General features: G+C 46.2%; 3 protein-coding genes across 5 annotated transcripts in view; 2 read left to right on the plus strand and 1 right to left on the minus strand.

Annotated features, from left to right (window-relative positions):
* The first annotated feature begins 596 nt into the window (after positions 1–596).
* On the plus strand, positions 597–12,469 carry LOC111236859 (protein NLRC3-like). 2 transcript variants are annotated; one of them, XM_022765735.1, is made up of 10 exons: positions 597–761; positions 1,088–1,207; positions 1,707–1,939; positions 2,169–4,029; positions 8,296–8,469; positions 8,592–8,765; positions 9,638–9,814; positions 10,109–10,285; positions 10,367–10,540; positions 11,166–12,469. In XM_022765735.1, exons 1-10 carry the CDS (start codon positions 631–633, stop codon positions 11,344–11,346), a joined length of 3,402 nt encoding a protein of 1,133 aa, XP_022621456.1. In that variant the 5' UTR covers positions 597–630; the 3' UTR covers positions 11,347–12,469. The 2 variants fall into 2 exon arrangements, with proteins under 2 accessions (XP_022621456.1, XP_022621455.1); XM_022765734.1 differs by having other exon boundaries at positions 598–761; positions 2,166–4,029.
* A 698-nt stretch (positions 12,470–13,167) lies between these two features.
* Positions 13,168–15,905, minus strand: LOC111236860. Of its 2 annotated transcripts, none has more exons than XM_022765736.1 (4): positions 15,822–15,905; positions 14,811–14,897; positions 14,097–14,376; positions 13,168–13,780 (listed from the first exon to the last, which is right to left on the minus strand). In XM_022765736.1, exons 3-4 carry the CDS (start codon positions 14,365–14,367, stop codon positions 13,440–13,442), a joined length of 612 nt encoding a protein of 203 aa, XP_022621457.1. In that variant the 5' UTR covers positions 14,368–14,376; positions 14,811–14,897; positions 15,822–15,905; the 3' UTR covers positions 13,168–13,439. The 2 variants fall into 2 exon arrangements, with proteins under 2 accessions (XP_022621457.1, XP_022621458.1); XM_022765737.1 differs by having other exon boundaries at positions 14,811–14,894; positions 15,822–15,902.
* A 2,160-nt stretch (positions 15,906–18,065) lies between these two features.
* Positions 18,066–20,943, plus strand: part of LOC111236884 (5'-AMP-activated protein kinase subunit gamma-2-like) — a 26,492-nt gene continuing 23,614 nt past the window's right edge. The window contains exon 1 of the mRNA XM_022765782.1: positions 18,066–18,152. Coding sequence (XP_022621503.1) covers positions 18,066–18,152 — 87 coding nt within the window. The remainder of the gene's footprint in view (positions 18,153–20,943) is intronic.

A 20,943-nucleotide genomic window follows, 5' to 3' on the forward strand; every position in this document is an offset into this window, starting at 1 on the left:
CATCTGAAAATTTAACAATTCCTGAGATTAATAAAGTTCTGAATATTGATATCTGTTTCCCACCTTGTTGTCTTTGTTGAAAATTATTGTGAGAAATCATTAACATGATCAGTGTCTTCACATAGATGAGTATCATTAATCATTATTAATAATGTATAATTAAAGGCAAACTTAGCAAATTTGTTATTTCAGAAGAGTGTATCAAACTGGTAGCCCTTCGTGTGACTCAGTGCCCATGAAGTAGCTCAGTTTCAAAAAGGTTGGTGACCCCTGTTCTAGAACATAAGGGCCATGTCAACAGGTACTGAGGTGGGCGGGGCTTAGAGAACTGTCAGGTCTGTTATGTTGTAATGTTGGCAGCGGGGGGGGGGGGGGGGTTATTAGGTTAGATTAGGTTATTTTTAAAATAACTGATGCTTCATTTCAGATGACTGAACCAAATGGAGACAGAGAAAGTTACAGCTCTCTCTCTCGTGTAAAATTTTCTCAGCTTTTGCAGAATGATGATTTCTAATGAACGACAATAAGACGATGGAAACCTGGCTCTCTTGTTTCAGGTGAGCAGAGGCGACAGTACACTGATCCCCCTCCCCTTCCCTGAAGTCTCCTGGTTGACCTGTCAGACCAGAGATGATTAATGATGTGGAGGAAGAGGAGGACAGAGCAGAGTCTCCAGTCCCCAGCTGTTGGTCTATGAAGAGTGACCGGTCTAAATATGAACCTCCACTCTTCAGTAATGAACCTGGACCTTCACACACACAGTAAGACACAGTTTCTACTGTAGAAAACTTCAGACAAAATGATCTTCTAATAGATTTATATTCATGACGATGAACCATTAGAGCTGATTCCATTTTAAACTAAGTTGGATCTTGAGTTTCCTCACCAGAATCTACTGATGGTCTTTCTGTAGCAGAACAACTCAGATCCTCCATGTCAGAATTTACACCTTCAGAAAATATTAATTTGTCTTTGCCCTGATGTTGAACCCTCTTCCACTGGTGCTGTAACAGGTCTGTACCTGAGGAGAGCGTGAGAATAAGAACAATACTGAAATAATGTGAATGAAACATGTTTGTGTTTGCAGAGGTGAGTCCTACAGACGGAGAGCAGAGTCTCCAGTCCCCAGCTGTCTGTCTATGAAGAGTGACTGGTCCAAAGATGAACCTCTGTTCTTCAGTAATGAACCTGGACCTTCACACACACAGTAAGAGACTGCTGACCTCCTGTCCATGTGCATCAACAGCTCATTTACCTTCCTACTGGAAGCACTAGATTATTGTTGCTTGTCTGTCAGCAGGTTTACACAGAAAGTACTGAACTGATTTGCACCAACCTTGGTGGATGGGGCACAGGTCAGGGAACAACCCATTCAATTTTGTTGCCGTTGCAGTTTAAGGGTCCAATGCGGAAATGTTTTAATTGCTAAGAGCTAAACAGAGATGTGTAGAGATGTGGAGGTATTCTAGTTCTTGCTCTGATAATCCAAACAGTTAATGCACGGAAGAATCAATAAACTAAAGGAGGTAGCAGCTAAAAGACTGGAAATATAGTTCATACTGAACCGTTTACAAGGGTTCATTAATGACAATTGTCACAGTGAAGTTGATCTATAAAGGTAAATTGGTGGGATGTGAAGCACTACTGCTGTCTTCTGTCCATCAAACAAACGCTTGAGTGAAATAAAAATGTGTCCATGTCCTCAGAGAGTGGAGGAGCCGTGTCTCTGTGGAGGAGCAGCTGTCCAGCTGTGCTCTGTGTCAGGACTTCCTGAAGGATCCAGTCTCTACCAGCTGTGGACACTGGTTCTGCAGACAGTGCTTCACCTCATACTGGGACCAGTCTGGTTCTTCAGGAGACTCCTCCTGTCCCCAGTGTGGACAAAGACCCAGAACAAGACCTGGACTGCAGACAGCCAGTCAGACCAGCACTGAACAAAGTGAGACTGAACATCTGTATGATGATGTCATCATTTCTAAAACCAGGACCTGTTTTATACAGAGTCATTTGTTACATCACACAGCATTGACCTTTAAGATGTTTATAAATACCACAACATTAAAACCTTTTCTCTGTTTGTCTTTAGTTTTTCTGCATCTGATGAAAATAATCATCAGATTCTCAGATTGTCTTTCTTCAGTCTGACGTTGTCTCTTCTCTTTCAGCAGATAGTGGTCTGCAGGAGGTTTTACATCAACATAAGATCAGTCTGAAGAGCAGATGTGAACATGTGACTGAAGGAACTGATGGAACAGGAAGTGGAACCCTCCTCAACAGGATCTACACTGAGCTCCACATCACAGAGGGACAGAGTGAAGAGGTTAATACCCAACATGAGGTGATTCAGTTGGAGACCCTCCATGACGCTCCAATCAGGTGCCACGACATCTTTAAAGCCTTACCTGACCAGCAGAGACCCATCAGAGTGGTTCTGACCAACGGCGTCGCTGGCGTTGGAAAAACCTTCTCAGTGCAGAAGTTCTCTCTGGACTGGGCAGAGGGCTTGGAGAACCAAGATGTCAGTCTGCTGGTTCTGCTTTCGTTCAGGGAGCTGAACCTGATCAGAGATCAGCAGTACAGTCTTCTCAGGCTGCTCCATGTTTTCCATCCAACATTACAGAAGGTCACAGCAGAGCAGCTCGCTGTCTGTAAAGTTCTGTTCATCTTTGACGGCCTGGATGAAAGCAGACTGTCACTGGATTTCAACAACAGGGAGGTTGTGTCTGATGTCACACAGGAGTCATCAGTCAACGAGCTGCTGACAAACCTCATCAGGGGGAATCTGCTTCCCTCGGCTCTCGTCTGGATAACTTCCAGACCTGCGGCGGCCAATCAGATCCCTCCTACATGTGTGGACAGGGTAACAGAAGTACGAGGCTTCACTGACGCCCAGAAGGAGGAGTACTTCAGGAGGAGATCCAGTGATGAAGAGCTGTCCAGCAGAATCATCTCACACATCAAGACGTCCAGGAGCCTCCACATCATGTGTCAAGTCCCAGTCTTCTGCTGGATCACTGCTACAGTTCTGGAGCACATGTTGACCACAGACCAGAGAGGAGAGCTGCCCCAGACCCTGACTGACCTGTTCTCACACTTCCTGCTGGTTCAGACACAGAGGAAGAAGAACAAGTACCATGAGGGACGTGAGACGAGTCCACAGGAGCTGACGGAGGCTGACGGGGAAGTTCTTCTGAAGCTGGGGAGGCTGGCGTTTGAACATCTGGAGAAAGGAAACATCATGTTCTACCAAGAAGACCTGGAGCAGTGTGGTCTCGATGTCACAGAGGCCTCGGTGTACTCAGGACTTTGTACTGAGATCTTCAGAAGAGAGAGTGTGATCTTCCAGAAAACAGTCTACTGCTTTGTTCATCTGAGCGTTCAGGAGTTTCTGGCTGCAGTCTACATGTTCCACTGTTACACCAACAGGAAGACTGAGGTCCTGAAGGGCTTCCGAAAAGATGTGGTTGATGATGATTCATTCAGTGATGACAGCGATGACAGCGACGACAGTGATGACAGTGATGACAGCGATGACAGCGATGACAGGGACACTGACTATTACCCATCCATAGACGAGTTCCTGATGGCAGCCATGGAGAAATCCCTCCAAAGTAGAAACGGTCACCTGGACCTGTTTGTTCGCTTCCTTCATGGCCTCTCTCTGGAGTCCAACCAGAGACTCGTAGGAGGTCTGCTGGGTCAGACAGAGAACAGTCCAGAAACCATCCAGAAAGCCATCAACAACCTGAAGAAGATGAACACTTATGATATCTCTCCTGACAGAAGCATCAACATCTTCCACTGTCTGATGGAGATGAAGGACCACTCAGTTCATCAGGAGATCCACGAGTTCCTGAAGTCAGAGAACAGATCAGAGAAGAAACTCTCTGAGATCCAGTGCTCAGCTCTGGCCTACATGCTGCAGATGTCAGAGGAGGTCCTGGATGAGTTGGACCTGAGGAAGTACAACACATCAGTGGAGGGACGACGGAGACTGATCCCAGCTGTGAGGAACTGCAGGAAGGCTCGGTGAGTCCAGATTGTAACACTGTTAAGCAACACTGTAGAACTGCTGGCTCTGGCTGCAGGTACGATGTAGCACAGTCCAAATGCGATCACCAAGACAAGAGTTAGAAGATATTCATTCATACAGTTACACCGACAGGAAAGTTTAATCAGGGCATGAACAACCATGAGATAGGCAAAAACCTACAGCAACCAGGTAATGAATCAGCACGACTTTACGGTGAATCAGGTGAAAGTGTTTTGAGTATACAAATATAATCTGATGAAGGTTAAAAGGAAGATACTCTGGGGGCCCTGAGAGCTCAACACACTGCAGCTGAAGGAAACATGCAAACAGACAGAATACAAACAACTATCAATCAGTCTTACACATGAGCTGTAAATACTCACAACACAACAGGAAGTGTTTCCAGGGGACTCTAAAAGGTGATGCAGGGTGTCCCGGTGGCTCATACCATGAAGGAGTAGTCCGAACTGCAAACCTGGCTGAGATGCAGGTTTATCACTTTTTAGAGTCCACTTGCTCCTCCTTGAACCGTCACCTTACCGTGGTGGAGGAGTTTGAGAGCCCTAATGACCCTAGGAGTTATGTTGTTGGGGGCATTTTGCTCCTGGTAGGGTCTCCCAAGGCAGATTGTTCCCAGGTGAAAGGCCAGACGAAGAACAGTTCAGAAGATCCCAATGAACAGAACAAACAAGAACACGAGTACCTGGCCCGGAGGGTTACTGGGGCCCCGCCCTGGAGTCAGGCCTGGGGTTGGGGCCTGTGGGCGAGCGCCTGGTGGCCCAGCCGGCCCAGCCCGAACCAGTTACATGGGTTTGTCTCCCAGTGGGCCCACCACCTGCAGGAAGAGTCAACGGGATTCGGTGCAATGTGGATTGGGCAGCAGACCAAGACGAGGGCCTTGGCGGTCCGATCCTCGGTTACGGAAACTGATTTTTGGAACATGGAATGTCACCTCTCTGGTGGGGAAGGAGCGGGAACTTGTGGAAGAGGTTGAGCGATACCGGCTAGATATAGTCGGCCTCACCTCAACACATAGCGTTGGCTCCGGAACCCAAGTCCTTGAGAGGGGCTGGTCTCTCCTCTTTGCTGGAATTTTTCCAGGGGAGAGGTGGAGGTCTGGGGCGGGTTTTTTGGTGGCCCCCAGGCTCTTTGCCTGTGTGTTGGGGTTCGCTCCAGTAGACGAAAGGGTTGCGTCCCTGCGCCTTCGGGTCGGGGATCGGGTTCTGACTGTTGTCGGTGCCTATGCACCGAACAGCAGTTCAGACTACTTGGGACGGGTGCTGGAAAGTGCCCTGAAAGGGGACTCCATTGTCCTATTGGGAGACTTCAACGCTCACGTGGGCAATGACAGCGTGACCTGGAGGGGTGTGGTGGGGAGGAACGGCCTGCCCGATCTGAACCCGAGTGGCGTTCAGTTATTGGACTTCTGTGCTAGTCACAGTTTGGCCATAACCAACACCATGTTCAAGCATAAGGACGTCCATAGGTGCACTTGGCACCAGGACACCCTAGGTCGCCGGTCTATGATCGACTTTGTAGTCGTATCATCAGACCTGCGGCCGCATGTTTTGGACACTCGGGTGAAGAGAGGAGCAGAGTTGTCAACTGACCACCACCTGGTGGTCAGTTGGATCAGATGGCGAGGAAAGACACCACGCAGACCTGGCAGGCCCAAACGGGTTGTGAGGATCTGCTGGGAAAGCCTGGCGAAAGAGTCCGTCAAGATGATTTTCAACGCACACCCCTGGCAGAGTTTCAATCGCGTCCCGAGGGCGGTGGGGGACATTGAGTCCGAATGGGTCTTGTTCCGCTCTGCTGTTGTTGAGGTAGCTGATGCGAGCTGCAGCCGCAAGGTAGCTGGGGCCAGTCGTGGCGGTAACCCCCGTACCTGCTGGTGGACACCAGAGGTGGGGGAAGCCGTCAGGCTGAAGAAGGAGGCCTACAGGGCGTGGTTGGCCTGTGGGTCTCCAGAATCAGCTGGCTGGTACCGGCGGGCCAAGCGGAGCGCAGCTGCAGCAGTTACTGAGGAAAAAACTCGGGCTTGGGAGGAGTTCGGTGAGACTATAGAGGAAGACTATCGATTGGCTCCAACACGTATTCCGTGGAGGAAACAGAGTCAAAAGACCTGGGGATGGATGGTCTAATCTCCGGGGCAGAAGTCACCGAGGTAGTGAAACAACTGCGCGGTGGCGGAGCCTCGGGGGTTGATGAGATCCGCACTGGGTATCTCAAGGCTCTGTATGTTGTAGGACTATCTTGGTTGACACGCCTCTGCAACATTGCGTGGACATTGGGGGCAGTACCTCTGGAGTGGCAAACCGGGGTGGTGGTCCCCATCTTTAAGAAGGGTGACCAGAGAGTGTGTTTCAACTACCGGGGAATTACACTTCTCAGCCTCTCTGGTAAGGTCTATGCCAGGGTACTGGAAAAGAGGGTCCGGTCGATAGTTGAACCTCAGATCGAGGAGGAGCAATGTGGTTTGGACCGTGGAACTGTGGACCAGCTCTTTACCCTTGCTAGGTTGCTGGAGGGTGCATGGGAGTTTGCCAATCCAGTCCACATGTGTTTTGTGGATTTGGAGAAATCTTACGACCGTGTTCCCAGGGGCTCCCTGTGGGGGGTGCTCCGGGAGTATGGGGTGGATGGCCCCTTGTTAGCCCGTTAAGTCCCTGTACCAAAGGAGTGTGAGTCTGGTTCGCGTAGCCGGCAGTAAGTCGGACCTGTTCCCGGTGAGGGTTGGACTCCGCCAGGGCTGCCCTTTTTTACCGGTTCTGTTCATAACTTTTATGGACAGAATTTCTGGGCGCAGCTCGGTGGTGGAGGGGTTTGGGTTCGGTGGCGGGATGATCTCGTCTCTGCTTTTTGTGGATGATGTGGTCCTCTTAGCTTCATCGAGCACCGACCTTCAGCTCTCACTTGGGCGGTTCGCAGCCGAGTGTGAAGCGGCTGGGATGAAGATCAGCACCTCCAAGTCTGAGGCCATGGTTCTCAGATCTCGTCTCTGCTTTTTGTGGATGATGTGGTCCTCTTAGCTTCATCGAGCACCGACCTTCAGCTCTCACTTGGGCGGTTCGCAGCCGAGTGTGAAGCGGCTGGGATGAAGATCAGCACCTCCAAGTCTGAGGCCATGGTTCTCAGCTGGAAACGGGTGGATTGCCCGCTCCGGGTCAGGGGGGGAGGCCCTGCCTCAGGTGGAGGAGTTTAAGTATTTTGGGATCCTGTTCACGAGTGAGGTTAGGAAGGAACAGGAGATCGACAGGCAGATTGAGGCGGTGTCAGCAGTGATGCGGGCGCTGAATCAGTCCGTTGTGGGGAAGAGGGAGCTAAGCCAGAAGGTGAAGCTCTCGATTTACCGGTCGATCTATGATCCAATCCTCATCTATGGTCATTAGCTTTGGGTAATGACCGAAAGAACGAGATCGCAAATACAAGCGGCCGAAATGAGTTTCCTCCGCAGGGTGGCCGGGCTCAGTCTTAGAGATAGGGTGAGGAGCTCGGTCATTCGGGAGGGACTCGGAGTAGAACCACTGCTCGTCCATGTCGAGAGGAGCCAGTTGAGGTGGTTCGGGCATCTGGTAAGGATGCCTCCCGGACGCCTCCCTGGGGAGGTGTTTCGGGCATGTCCCACCGGGAGGAGGCCTCGGGGTCGACCAAGGACACGCTGGAGGGATTATATCTCTCAGCTGGCCTTGGAAAGCCTCGGGATTCTCCCGGAAGAGCTGGTGGAAGTAGCTGGGGAGAGGGCCGTCTGGACCTCTTTGCCAAGGCTGCTGCCCCGTGACCTAGATCCAGATGAGTGGGAGACGACGACGACGAGTCCACTTGAACACTTCCTGCTGTGTTGTGAGTAATTGCAGCTCATGTGTAAGACTGATTGACAGTTGTTTGTGTTCTGTTTGTTTGCATGATTCCTTCAGCTGCAGTGTGTCGAGCTCTGAGTGCCACAGCTAAGCAGGGAGTGGATTCATACATAGTTTTGGTAAAGCAGGATCTGATTGGATCTTTTTGCGGGAGCTGTCAAAGAATTCAAATAGCTGCAAGGATTTTTCAGGGGGAAGAAATCCCCCCAAAAGAGGTATGAACTCAAGTCACATCATCACTTGACTAAGCTCAAACACTAGAAGATGAGATGGATTATGATGGAGAAGTCGTTTGACAGGTTTTTACTGACTCTCTGAAGCTTTGCTTTCAAAACTTTAGAATACGTTATTTAGTATTGCATTATTGATGCTAGTTATTTTATATTGAAATTGTTACTGCAGGTTTCTTGGTTGTGGACTCTCAGAGACTCACTGTGAACTCTTGGCCTCAGCTCTGAAGTCCAACCCCTCCCACCTGAGAGACCTGGATCTAAGTGGAAACTATCTGCATCATCTAGGAGTGAAGTTGCTGTCTGCTGGACTAAAGAGTCCACACTGTGAACTGGAGACTCTGAGGTCAGTATCCCATATGTCTCATGAGGAACTGCTTGTAGGTAGTTATTGTATATAGGTATAGCTGACTGGGAATGGTGTTTTTGTATAAAACTATTTTTGTGGTATTTATCCTTTGATTACAGGCTTGATAAATGTGAACTGACAGAGAGCTGCTGTATTTTTCTGGCCTCAGCCCTGAGGTCCAACCCATACCATCTGAAAGAGCTGGACCTCAGTCACAACGCTCTGCAGGACTCTGGGGTGAAGCTGCTGTCAGCTGAGCTGGAGAGTCCAGACTCCCGTCTGGAAAGTTTGAGGTCAGAGTTTGTTTTTTTCAAGTTATATTTTTGGCCATTTTTGCCTTTATTCGGAAAGTACAGTGAGAGAGACAGGAAATTTAGGGAGAGAGAGACTCAAACCCACGGCTTCTGTGTTGAGATGAATATTATATGGATGGTGTGGTTACCAAGAACATGTATTTAATATGAAAACAAAGCAGTTACTAAATGAATCCTGTGGCAATTACAATACATTTACTGTCATTAATGTAACAAAGTTGTTTACTTGTGCTTTTGGAGTATTTCTAAAAATCTGTTATTTCTCTCTTCAGTACTTCACTACATTAAAAGTCAAAATCATTACTTAGTAAAAACAAAAGTGGTCATAGTTTTCGTTGACACTAATGTAAGCAGTGACATGTTGTCACTGTTGATATTCATGTTATTAATTATTTATAATATGTATTGTATCATGGTTTCTCTAAAGTTGTCAACCTCTTGGCATGAAGTGTTTGAAATAGATTATAGGTAAGTTTCCAATTTGCACATAAAGTGCCTGAGTGGGAAGATTTTTTTTACACTTTAAAGCGCAACAGAAACATTGTGGGACAATCAGGATGTACATGAAGCAACTCAAGCTAACTGACAAAAACATCAGCTGTGTGGAGTGATGATGAGGAGGCTGAACCTTCCTCACATTAACACAGCAAACAAACAGGAACATCACATCTCCACCATGTTCTCCATCATGTTCTCTATCGTCTGAGCTCTGACTGGATCTGTTAATGACCTGATATTGCACACCATATCTAAAACCACTAAACCTCCATCACATTAAGTCATGATGGACAATTTCAAGTTTCCTATCCAGAAATGTTTTAGTTTATATTTTCATACTTTTCAAAATTCAGACTGAGGTGCTGTATCTTGGTGGAGAACAGCTGCTTCCATCTGGCCCCAGCTGTGAAGTCCCCTCTGAGAGAGCTGGACCTGAGTGAGAACAACCTTCAGGATTCAGGAGTGAAGCAGCTGTTGAAGCAGCTGTCTGCCAGACTGGACACTTTACATAGTAGACTGGAGATTCTGAGGTCAGGTGGATCTTTATTAAATGTTTTATTAATAAAATGTTGAGATTAATATTATAATATTATATATTGGAGACTTTACACTAATCCCCAGTATTAGAAATAGTGTTAACTGATAACCTCCTTAACCTTTCCTCATGATCTCATAATTATTTTAAGTATAAATATTAAGTCTTAATTATGAGATACAGATGTCATGATTAAGAAGTAGGACATAGGACATAACAGTGTTGCGTTTCACTTTTAACTGTATTTTTTATGAATGGATTTTATCTCCATCTTTTATTCTTTATTCAGGTTGAGTTCCTGCAGGTTGTCAGAGATCAGCTGTTCTTCTCTGGCCTCAGCTCTGAAGTCCAACCCCTCCCACCTGAGAGAACTGGACTTGAGTGGAAACAACAAGCTGCAGGATTCAGGAGTGAAGCAGCTGTCTGCTGGACTGGAGAGTCCAAACTGTCGACTGGAGACTCTGAGGTTGACAATTTCTTCTTCCCTCTCTGTGGAACTTTGCTTAAACATTGACGGAGGTTTGTAAAAATATCCTTCTTTCTTCAGGCTGAGTCGTTGTCGGGTCACGCATGAAGGCTGTTCTTCTCTGGCCTCAGCTCTGAAGTCCAACCCCTCCCATCTGAGAGAACTGGACATGAGTGTCAACAAGCTGCAGGATTCAGGAATGAAGGATCTGTGTGGTTTTCTGGAGAGTCCAGACTGTCGACTGGAGACTCTGAGGTCAGACTCCACTTTCACCAGTGCTTTCTAGTACTCACTAAGAAAATGTGTTCTGACTTGGTAGACAAATGACAGTCTGAACAGTGTAATTCAAACTGACTAGCTTTATGGAAAGACCTATTCTCTATATCATGCTATATCAATGCTACAATATCATAACTGATGTCAGAACAGTAGAAGTTGAGTCAGATTGACAAGTTCACTCTGCCTAAAGCCAAGGATCCCGGGATTATCCTCAATGCGCAAACCCACCAAAATGGCCACTGTCCTTTCCGCTTGACAAGCTCCAGCCTTTATCAACAGTTCTGTCACACACACGAAAATGAGGGAAATGATAGAAACAGCAGGAAATCAAAGTAGCTTTAGAGACAATACCCTGCTGCCGCCACAAGAGGACGGTAAACTACATGATGAATACAAACAGGCAACAGATCCAGACAGAAGCTGTTCTGAGAGCAGATGTGAGGAGAGAGATCACTTCACGTCAGTATTGATCTGGTTGATTCTATTTTTAGACTTAACTGCTTGTCTCACTTATCCTGATGTCACGACACCAGTATATGCACAGTATTGACACATAAATGACGTGCACTGACTGTCACTAACTGTTGTTTTCTTTATTCAGGTTGAGGTTCTGCAGTTTTTCAAAGATCAGCTGTTCTTCTCTGGCCTCAGCTCTGAAGTCCAACCCCTCCCACCTGAGAGAACTGGACCTGAGTCACAACAACCTGCAGGATCCAGATGTGAAGCAGCTGCGTGACCTTGTGGAGAGTCCAGACTGTCAACTGGAGACTCTCTCTCATTAAACAAAGTTGTCACTATGGATCAGTCTGTTCTGAACCAAAAGACTTCAAATTACAAAGAAAAAAAGAATAATAAAAGAAAAGTAGGGCTGCCCTGTAAATGTTGGTGATGCAAATCATCAGCCCAGAAGCCCTGACTTCACTTCTGTCAGTGTGTCACAAGTAACACAGATAACAGCAGTTCGCTCAACTAAACCTCCTCTGCTGCTGTGCAGTGTGTCTGACTCTTCAGCCGACACTGATCCGTGAACAGCACACACACTTTACTGTGATAGAGTACTCAGATGGAGGGTTTAACTTATCGATTTGAAAAGAAAGGTCTCTGTGGTGAAGTTACTACCACATGGTTGAAGAATAATGATTCAAAATTACTGGATTATGGTTATCCATTTGTAGGCGGAGCACAACATGGACCTTACCTGGAGTAAGGCCTCTTTTTTGTTTAACTTTAAGATGACCAAAACATACTTTAATAATTTGAACCTGCGCTGTGAATATCGTCATTATTTATTGTTTGTTATATTGATTATTGTTATGATGTATCTCTAGCGTAGACACTCATCCATATCATTTCTATGTCGTAACAAATGTCATCACTACACAGGTGATGTGGCTTTGCTCAGACTGTACTCGGTGGTGGTATATGACATCAACATTATATGATGATGTGTTTGCGTTTCTCCCTCCTAAAGTGGATGAGGTTGACAAACCATCAGAAGCAATGTAGTACGGGTCAGCAGAGAAACAGCTTTGAAACGCACAGTGCAGCTGAAAAGGAAAACGTAGATGGAAGAGTTTCGTTTTCTCTGGTCGCTCCGTTAACGTCGAGCTGCGTCATCATGACGCCATAGACTGATGTGATTTGTTTTTTTAATCTTATATCGTGTAATTGTATGGTCATGTGATTTTACTTTTCTAAGGAAGAGGGTTAGTGCCACGTGAAAATTTTTTATTTCATAATTCTGACTTTTTATTTTTTAATTCAGAATTTGTTTTTGCATATGGCCCTAATCCTCTTCCGTACATTTCTGACATAGGGATGCGTATTAAATGTTAAATGTTCGATTTTTAATCTGAAGGTACTTCTGATTAAATAAAGATAATAAAAGCAGAAATTTACCTGAGAGTTGCACGGTGTGACCGAGTTTTAAGTTATTTCTCTTATAACAGTTTTTAATTACATTTTTTATGAAAATATCCCAGTGTTTCCCCACAGTATGTTCACCGGGAAAAAACATCGAAGAAGAAGAATGTGAAGACAACCTATGGGAGGCACTTCGTGTCTCTGAGCTCTGCGGCCAGCTCCTTCCTCCTCATGGTTCCTGCTCTGATCGCCATCGTTGGTTGTGAGAAACAGAGGAACCTGAGCTAAACTTCACGTGTTACAGCAGAGTGTCTGAATACTTATATCAGTGTGATATTTCAGTTTTCACCTTTTAATGCAGACAACTTTATTATTTGAAAAATAATGTTTTCAATGTGCTGCATATATTTAATCTGTACAAAATTCCAACAGCAGAAACACTAACTCATCCATTACTTCCAGAGCTCTTCCCGTTCTGCCTGAGGATGATGATGATCATGATGAACGCCAGCGGCGCCGGCAGCCGTAATCCTGGATGCACTTTGAGGATTTTGTTTTTGTGTCTTTAACGTCCTGTCCGATCCTCTTATTGTGCAGCTGCATCCACTCACCGTTGCTCTGAGTCTGGACTGAGGAGGAGCAGGAGGTCAAGGAGGAGCTGGAGCTGTGATGAACACCGTGATATTGAACTGAGTCACGTAGATATGATCATTCAAACAGGAAACGGAGCAGGACACAGATGACGTGAAACAGAAAACAACTTTATTGATCTTAAATCTGAAACATTCAGTAACTGCAGCCACAGTCCAAACACACACCTTCAGTGAGTCCCAGCAGAAGAGATCTCACATCCAACCTCTGACACTGGGAACTTCGTGCTGTGGAGTTCATCATGTGAGCGGGACAGTTCAGGAAAATCTGATTCATGTCTGAGAGTTTGAAGGTTTTTACCAAACGTTCGACAAAAGAAACGAAAGGATTGAAGATGTTGGTGTGAGACACAGTTCCTGCTTCACATTAAGTTCAGCTCTGTTGAAAGGCATGAATCTACCTCACGGAGAGCAGCAATCAGAGCTGCACTGGCTTGTGATCCTTTTTTTCGTACCGTGTCGATCACCACTCGAGCTTTGTCTGCCCTGCTCGGTGTCACGGCAGCATAATCCATTTCACCATCAGTTATCACCCCACGCTCCAGGAGTTTATCCAGCAGCGTACGAAGAACAGGTTCAGACACCCTGTTGATGAACTGTGTTCGGACAGACATCAGCTTCTCCTCTGCTGAGACGTCCTGAGTCCATAACGGGACCTTCAAAGTCCCTGCTGGGACACTCAGAGTCCCTGCTGGACCAGCACCTGGAGGATGAACCAGAGAAGAACCTGTGTTCAATAAGCAGCTGACACCTACAGCCGAGAGCTCGTAGTCATGACAACAGGACCAGATTAAACTGAACCCACAGAGCTCAGACTAACTGCTAACAATTACATTCACTATCAATTCATACGCGGATTATTTTATCTGTTCGTGTGTTTGTGTTTAACGGTTGAGACTTCCAGCTCTGCAGCTTCAGCGATGTTCTGTCTCCATCTAGTGGCTGAAAGGAACAACTACACCCTGACCTGCTCACACCCTTCAGGGCGTGTTGGTGTGAATGTTTCACCTGTGACTCACCTGCTGCTCCTGAGCTGACGGTTGCTAGTTTCTTCACCAGGTCATTCCTGCAGATCTTCTTTAAAACTCTCTCCATCGTCTCCACGGCTCCAGCAGATCCATACTTTTGCTCCATCAGATCCACCGTCTCCTCCCTCTCCGCCTTCGACAGCCGGCTCTCTGAGATGGGCGGGAGGCTGTCCACCGTCTCTCTCTTCAGGAACCACTTGAAGCGCTTGAACTCATCGTCTCTCAGCTCGTCCAGGATGTTGATGAGGTCCGTGTCTGTCATCTTGGCGTCCTGGTGAAAGCAGAGAGTCTGCTCAGTGTGAAGTCAGAGAACTGTTGGTGTTTCTGCTGCTGGTTCTACTGGTCTTACTGGCTCCTACACTGTCTGTACGACGTCCAATCAGAACGTCTGCTGCAGTGGTGGAAGCACTAACTGACCTCCATGTTCTTTCTCCTGCTGTTTCTCTCACTGAGAAGATTCAACTGATTAAAACTATAATCAACAGATAAATCATGAAGTATTAATCTGCACTCAACTACACAGCGGTGTATTAAATCATTACATAATCCCCCCGCCCCCTACAGGACAGGTGAAGGTACTGAACTGTTACAGTCTTTATCACTTCAGCTGGTTTTATACTTTACTGATGTATATTCATATTCAGGGCTGTCAAATAATAATGATAATAATAATAATGATAATAACAATAATGTTGTAGCACTCACCTGCCTCAGCCGTCAGTTTCCCTCCTCTTGCTGTGTCCAGGTGAGTCTGATCTCTGAACACTTTCACTTTCAGTTGCTCCTCCCCTGCTGCATTTATAGATAACCACATTAGTCTTAGTGAGTGTGTGTGTGTGTGTGTGTGTGTGTGTGTGTGTGTGTGTGTGTGTGTGTGTTTACCAGCTAGAAGTTGTTTAAATTAGTTGCACTTTCATCTGTTTATTAAAACAACTTTTTTTCCTCTATAATAACCTAAGTATTTATTATCACCATTACAGGAAACGATACCTGCGATACCTTTAACCCATTCAGACCTCAGCTGCTGAAATGAAACTGAATCTTCTGAAACAGACATATGAAATAAAAACCACCTGAGACTTTAAACCTTTTACTCTTTTGTAAATTAAAAGCTTTGACTTTGAAACTGAAAAAACAACAATGACAAACATTTGTTTATTGTGTTTTATATTATTTTCCACTAAAAGCCAAAGGTGTCAGCTCTCTGGTATTTCCTGTTTCTATCTGCTCCAGAGACTGACAGGCTCCTCCCCCTCGGTCTCACCTGAGCCTTGACCAGCAGGTTAGCAGTTAACAGCTGGCTGATGTCCAAAAAACGGGCTAAGACCGCCTAAATAAACAAACGAAATACATTTCCCATAATGCATTTCGCTCTGCCGCATTGAATTTCAGCGAATGACCATTCATCTCATCAGTCACGTGCCTTTAAAAACTTTTTTTTTAAAAAACAAAAACGCGCCTCCACGTAGTACTTGGACCACACACACACAAGCACACGCGATGTTGATAATAATAATTGTAATAATAATTATAATCATAATGATACCGGAAGCTGCAGTTTCAGGACTTTCGTAACTGCAGCCTTTTCCGGTGTCAGGAGAAAGTCGTGAACCTGCAGCCTCCTGCAGACACACTGACTCACACCGAGACAGTAAATCATAATAATAATAATAATAATAATAATAATAATAATAATAATGTTGTTTTAACACTCACGTGCCTCAGCCTCCAATTTCCCTCCTTCTGCTCCGTTCACTCAAAATGGAGTCTGAGATCTGAACTGACTGAACCTTCAGCTTCAGTTCCTCCTCTGCATTTACAGGAAATTACATGAGTCATATATGTGTGTGTGTATGTGTGTGTGTGTGTGTGGGTGTTCATGAGTACTTCACGTACTTCATGTAAATGAATCTACGGAAGAGGATTAGGGCCATATGTGACTTTTTTTTCTTAGAATTCTGAAGTTTAAAAGTGAAACTTTTAATTATGACTTTATTTTTCTCACGTGACCCTAACCCTCTTCCTACAGTTTGACTGTTCCATGCAACATGGATTAACGGGTACATTGTGTTTCCATTTGAACGTATTTGAAGTTGTAATAAATTAAATGTCAATAATTATGTGGATCATTTTTTAAAGTTATTTATTCGCCTTTTATGGGGGGGGGGGGGGGGGGACATGCAGCGGTAAGGCCTCAGCCTAAGTGGTGCGCGCTCTAACAGGTAACCCACCTGCGCCTCAAAGCCCGAGGGGGATTCATCACTGTTCACCTGCCTGCTGTTTGTTTTCATCACCGTGGAGCAATATCATGAACTTCACTCACTTCAACAACAACAACAACAACAACCAGAACCAGAACCAGCCCTCAGCTAATCGGCTGTGAAGAGCCCCGGAGCCAGAGGAGTCTTCTGTCGCCATGCTAACGTTAACACCTGCCGAGGGGCCGACATCCAGAGCCGGGACACGCTGCGTGACGCCTGCGTCTCATCGCTCCTTGTCGTGGATCCTGACGGAGCCTTCGGAGAGACTGGACCCAGCGGCCTGCACCACCTCTCGGTAAGAGCCGCTCCCAGTGAACATGGCGGGCAGCTCGGCCTGCTCTGGTTCTGATGTCATGCTTGTTGTGTGTTTACAGGCTGTTTGTGCTGCTGACGTCACGCTCGGTCTCGCGCTGTAAAAGAATAAAACAGGCAACGAACCGCAGCACACACAGAAACCAAGGTGTGTCTCTCACGGGAAAATGGCCTCTCTCTCTCTCTCCACATACTGACACGTTTTTGTTTTGTTTTTTTCCAAATCAAATCTTTATTGATTAAGTGACAGTGCAACAGTAACAATGACAACCTATAAAAAAAATCATGTTCTCTTTAGAAATAATAATTTTAAAAGTAAATAAAATTCATACGCGAGAAAAGAGTTACAAAACATTCTCAGAAAGCAAATTATACATATTATAAAAGAGTAAGTAAAAGAAAATGAAAAACATCAGGTTAATTAATGAACCTAATAATGGTGGAACTAAGGAACTGGGCATCATTCACCTTCTTTATACATTTCTTAAGTAAATTAAGCAGCAGTAGTCATAGTAACAGTAGCAGTAGTTTGTAGTAGGCTACTCAGAGTACAGTAGTAGTAGCAGTAGTCAGTAGCAGTAGTTTGTAGTACTCAGAGTACAGTGGTGGTAGCAGTAGTCATAGTAACATTAGTATTCTCTCCTCCACACCGGAGCGCGCGCTGTGTGGTGCGTGGTGCGTAATCCGTGTCCGCGCTGTAGTCGGCGGCGCTGCGCTCCCTCCTGGAGCCGCTGTGCTCGCGGAGGATTCTCCTCAGAGCTCTCTGTGGACCTGATCTGTTCAAAGTCCCGGTTCCCGCCGTCAGCTCAGTCATAAACCGCCACCGGAGCCGCTGCTCGGTGTATCCGGATCCGATCAGCAGGGCGGAGCAGCGGGGAGAGGAACATCGATCCTCCGCCGTTTCTCTCCGATGTCTCAGCGTCCAGACTGTCAGAGGTCGGGCTCCGGACACCTCCGGACACCTCACCTGTAGCCTGGCTTTTCACAATAAAGCCTCTTTGGACTGTATGTTATTCCTGTTTATATGATCTCAGTGTGTCGGTGTCTGTGCAGCAGCCTGTTCACACCGGTCACCTCAAGTGTCCAAAGTAACTTCATATAGAGGAAGGATCACTGATACAGTGAAGTACCACAGCTTACAGTCCAGGCTGATACTACTACCACTCTGCAGAAACACCAGGCTACCGTGTATTAAAGTGTTTTCTACTAAGAAAAACACATCACCACAGTGATACTACACAACACAGGGAGTATCAGTGTGGATACTGCAGTAGTACTGTGTGAGTACTGCAGTAGTACTGTGTCAGTGCTGCAGAGGCAGTGTGGTCCTCCTCTGGACATTTGGAAGTAATCCAAAGATTGAGCTCAGCAGATTGTGTGACAGAAGATGGGCAGCACCGCAGAGAGGAGGGAGGAGGAGGAGCAGAGGAGCTGCAGGAGGAAGAGGAGGAGGCCGCTCAGACTTCACATGCCTGTAAGTGACTGACTGTTGTACTGTCTGTGTTAGCATGTGTTGAGGTGTGCTCAAACGAGCGTAGCACTGTGTTTTTCCTGCAGCTGTGAGGTGATCTGACTCTGGACCAGCTGTTAACATGTTCATCACTTTCAGCATCTGGCACAAACATGGCTGACAGGGCGACAGGTGGAGGTGACTGTCTGTGGGGTCAGACTGGACCACAATTTGTTCAGTCCTGCCCCCACCGCCTCGATCGGCACCACCAATACTATTGACTATTGGCAGTGATTGATCATTGGCACACCTGCTGTAAATCTAACACACCTGTTTTCAGTTGTTAGCTGTGTTTTTACATCCTGATAATGTCACGTTGCTCCTGTTCTGTGGTTTGTGCTCTGCTGTTAATCTGCTCCTTAATATTCAAAGACACGTGCTGTAAATACTGTAGACAACGAGCAGGAGGAGGGCGGGGCTAACAGGTGCAGCACCTGTCTGAAGAGGAAGAGTGAGATTAGAACTTTAAAACACTGGAGTCAGCATCACTTCATCTGACTCTCACCCACACCGCCACTGTGATGACGAGGCGAGAGTGAGACACACACACACACACACACACACACACACACACACACACACACACAGTCATGGGAAGTGCTCATCTGTGTGATGATGTCAGCAGTTGTGAGAATTTCGTGTGACGTTTGTGAAACTGTATCAAACACAATTAATCAATTGATGAGTGGCTTGTTAGATCTGCAGCCATTATTGATCAGTCTCAGTGCAGCTTCTTGTGACGTTGGATGAAATGTTTGGATGTTGAAGGACTCGTCAGACAGAAAGAGTGACATCATCATAACCCTCAGAAAACTGTGTTTGGCATTTTTTCTGACTAAAGATGAATTAATCAGGAAGCTGATCTGTAGATTAATCGATAATCATTAATTGTTAGTTGCAGAATCTTTTACATTGAATCTTCAGATTGAAGCGACGACACTGAGTCACTTCGCTTCAAACCTGCACAGGAGGAAAGGTGTGTAATGTAGATATAACTGATTGTTATTTCATCTCAGGTGGATGTTCAGGCTTTGATCTGCACATTAACAGGAAGCACCTGCCAGCAGCTCTACAGCTCCCAGGTCAGCGTGGAGAAACACCTGACAGTTCGGTGTCGGGGCGCTCCTCTGTCAGGCCTGTAGGGGGCGCTGACCCCACTTCAGACGTTAGTGTTGCACAAACTCCCTCCAGCTGCTATCAGCTGATTCTGAAGCAGTAAACTGTCTCAGGTCAGAGTTCATCATCTGAGCGATAAAACACTTTATGATGCTTCTTCCATGAATCATTAAACTTTTATTTATGACCCACTCAAGACTTTATTGTAAAAGATTGTTTATCTGAGGATTAACATAAAGTAAAAATTAGAACAGACAGTAAAACAGTTTGTAAAACTGACAGTAGAGAGGATTAGCAGCTGCACAGCCACAACAGACACCTTTAACTAAAGGAAGAAGCCTGATGTTAGCGGGTCTTTGACCAGTCAGCCATGACGCTTTATTCCTGTTGAAGAAACAAGTTTTATGTCTCGTTCCCACTTCTCCACGTGCTGTTTAGAGGTCAGTGTCAGTGAGACGTGACTGGCCTTCAGTACAAGGACATTAAAGACAGACTGTGACCCTGATGGAGACGACGGTGTCATCTGTGTAGAAATGGATGTTCTGAATCTGTAGATCAGGGCAGACCCCTCCTCTCTCCTCTGTGATCTGAGCTGCAGTCTGTTGACCCCCCCCCCACTGACGGCAGCTCTCAGCCCCCGATCTAACCTGAGGACAGCGCCACGTGTCCGAGGATTACAACAAACTGAAGCTTGTGTTTGGGTTTCTACTTTAACTCTACTGTAATCTGTTCTAATCTGTCTGTCGTCCAACAAATAGCCTGATCCCTGAGGGACAGGGACAGCACAGGTGTACACCAGGTGACTGTGGTGTGTATTTTACAAAGAGAGATCCAGAAGGTCGGAGTGACGGCACGCTGATTCACTGTGATGTCGTCTTTAGTGAAAGTACCGACACCACGAAATACTGCATCACAAGTTCAAGTCCTACAACTGCACCAGGTACTGTTCCCTGCTGACAGGACCTGTGTGTCGTCGTTCTGAAGAGATCTTTCAAAATAAAACCATAATCAATTTATACAATCGGCCTGATCAAACACAGTGTGTGAGTGTGAGTGTGTGAGTGTGAGTGTGGGTGTGTGTGAGTGTGTGTGTGTGAGTGTGTGTGTGTGTGTGTGTGTGTCTACAGTAACTGGGTCATTGAAAGCTGATCTCAGACGCTGTCAGGAGACATTTTTGTGATGATAGATCACCTTGTGATGACCTCACTGGAGAGGTCAGAGGTCACATTGAGGATCGACCTGGAGTCTTATTCCCAGTCCTGAACCTGCAGCCACTCAGTGTTTGACTCATCAGTTATTTCTCCTTTCAGGTGTTCCTCTCATGTTCCCACAGAACCTGCAAGTAGGAACCAGTAAAAACCAGTCAGTGTTTTACTGGCACCAGTGTCACCACTCCGTAACTCACAGGCCGGATTATGAAGTGGACAGAAAACCAGATACTTTTATTTGATACTTTAACTACATGAAGTACTTTTACTGTGAAACCTTCAACTTTCCAGCAGGTTAAAGGAGAGTGAGCACAAACACCAACATGTCACCTACAGGCCACAGAGCTGCTCCACATCACACCTTGGGGGTGGAGGAGGGAGGAGGGAGAGGGAGGAGGGAGGGAGATGGAGGAGGGAGGGAGGGGGAGGAG

Source organism: Seriola dumerili, unplaced genomic scaffold (assembly GCF_002260705.1).
Source record: "Seriola dumerili isolate Sdu_G_001 unplaced genomic scaffold, Sdu_1.0 BDQW01000741.1, whole genome shotgun sequence".
NCBI classification, from domain to species: Eukaryota; Metazoa; Chordata; class Actinopteri; order Carangiformes; family Carangidae; genus Seriola; species Seriola dumerili.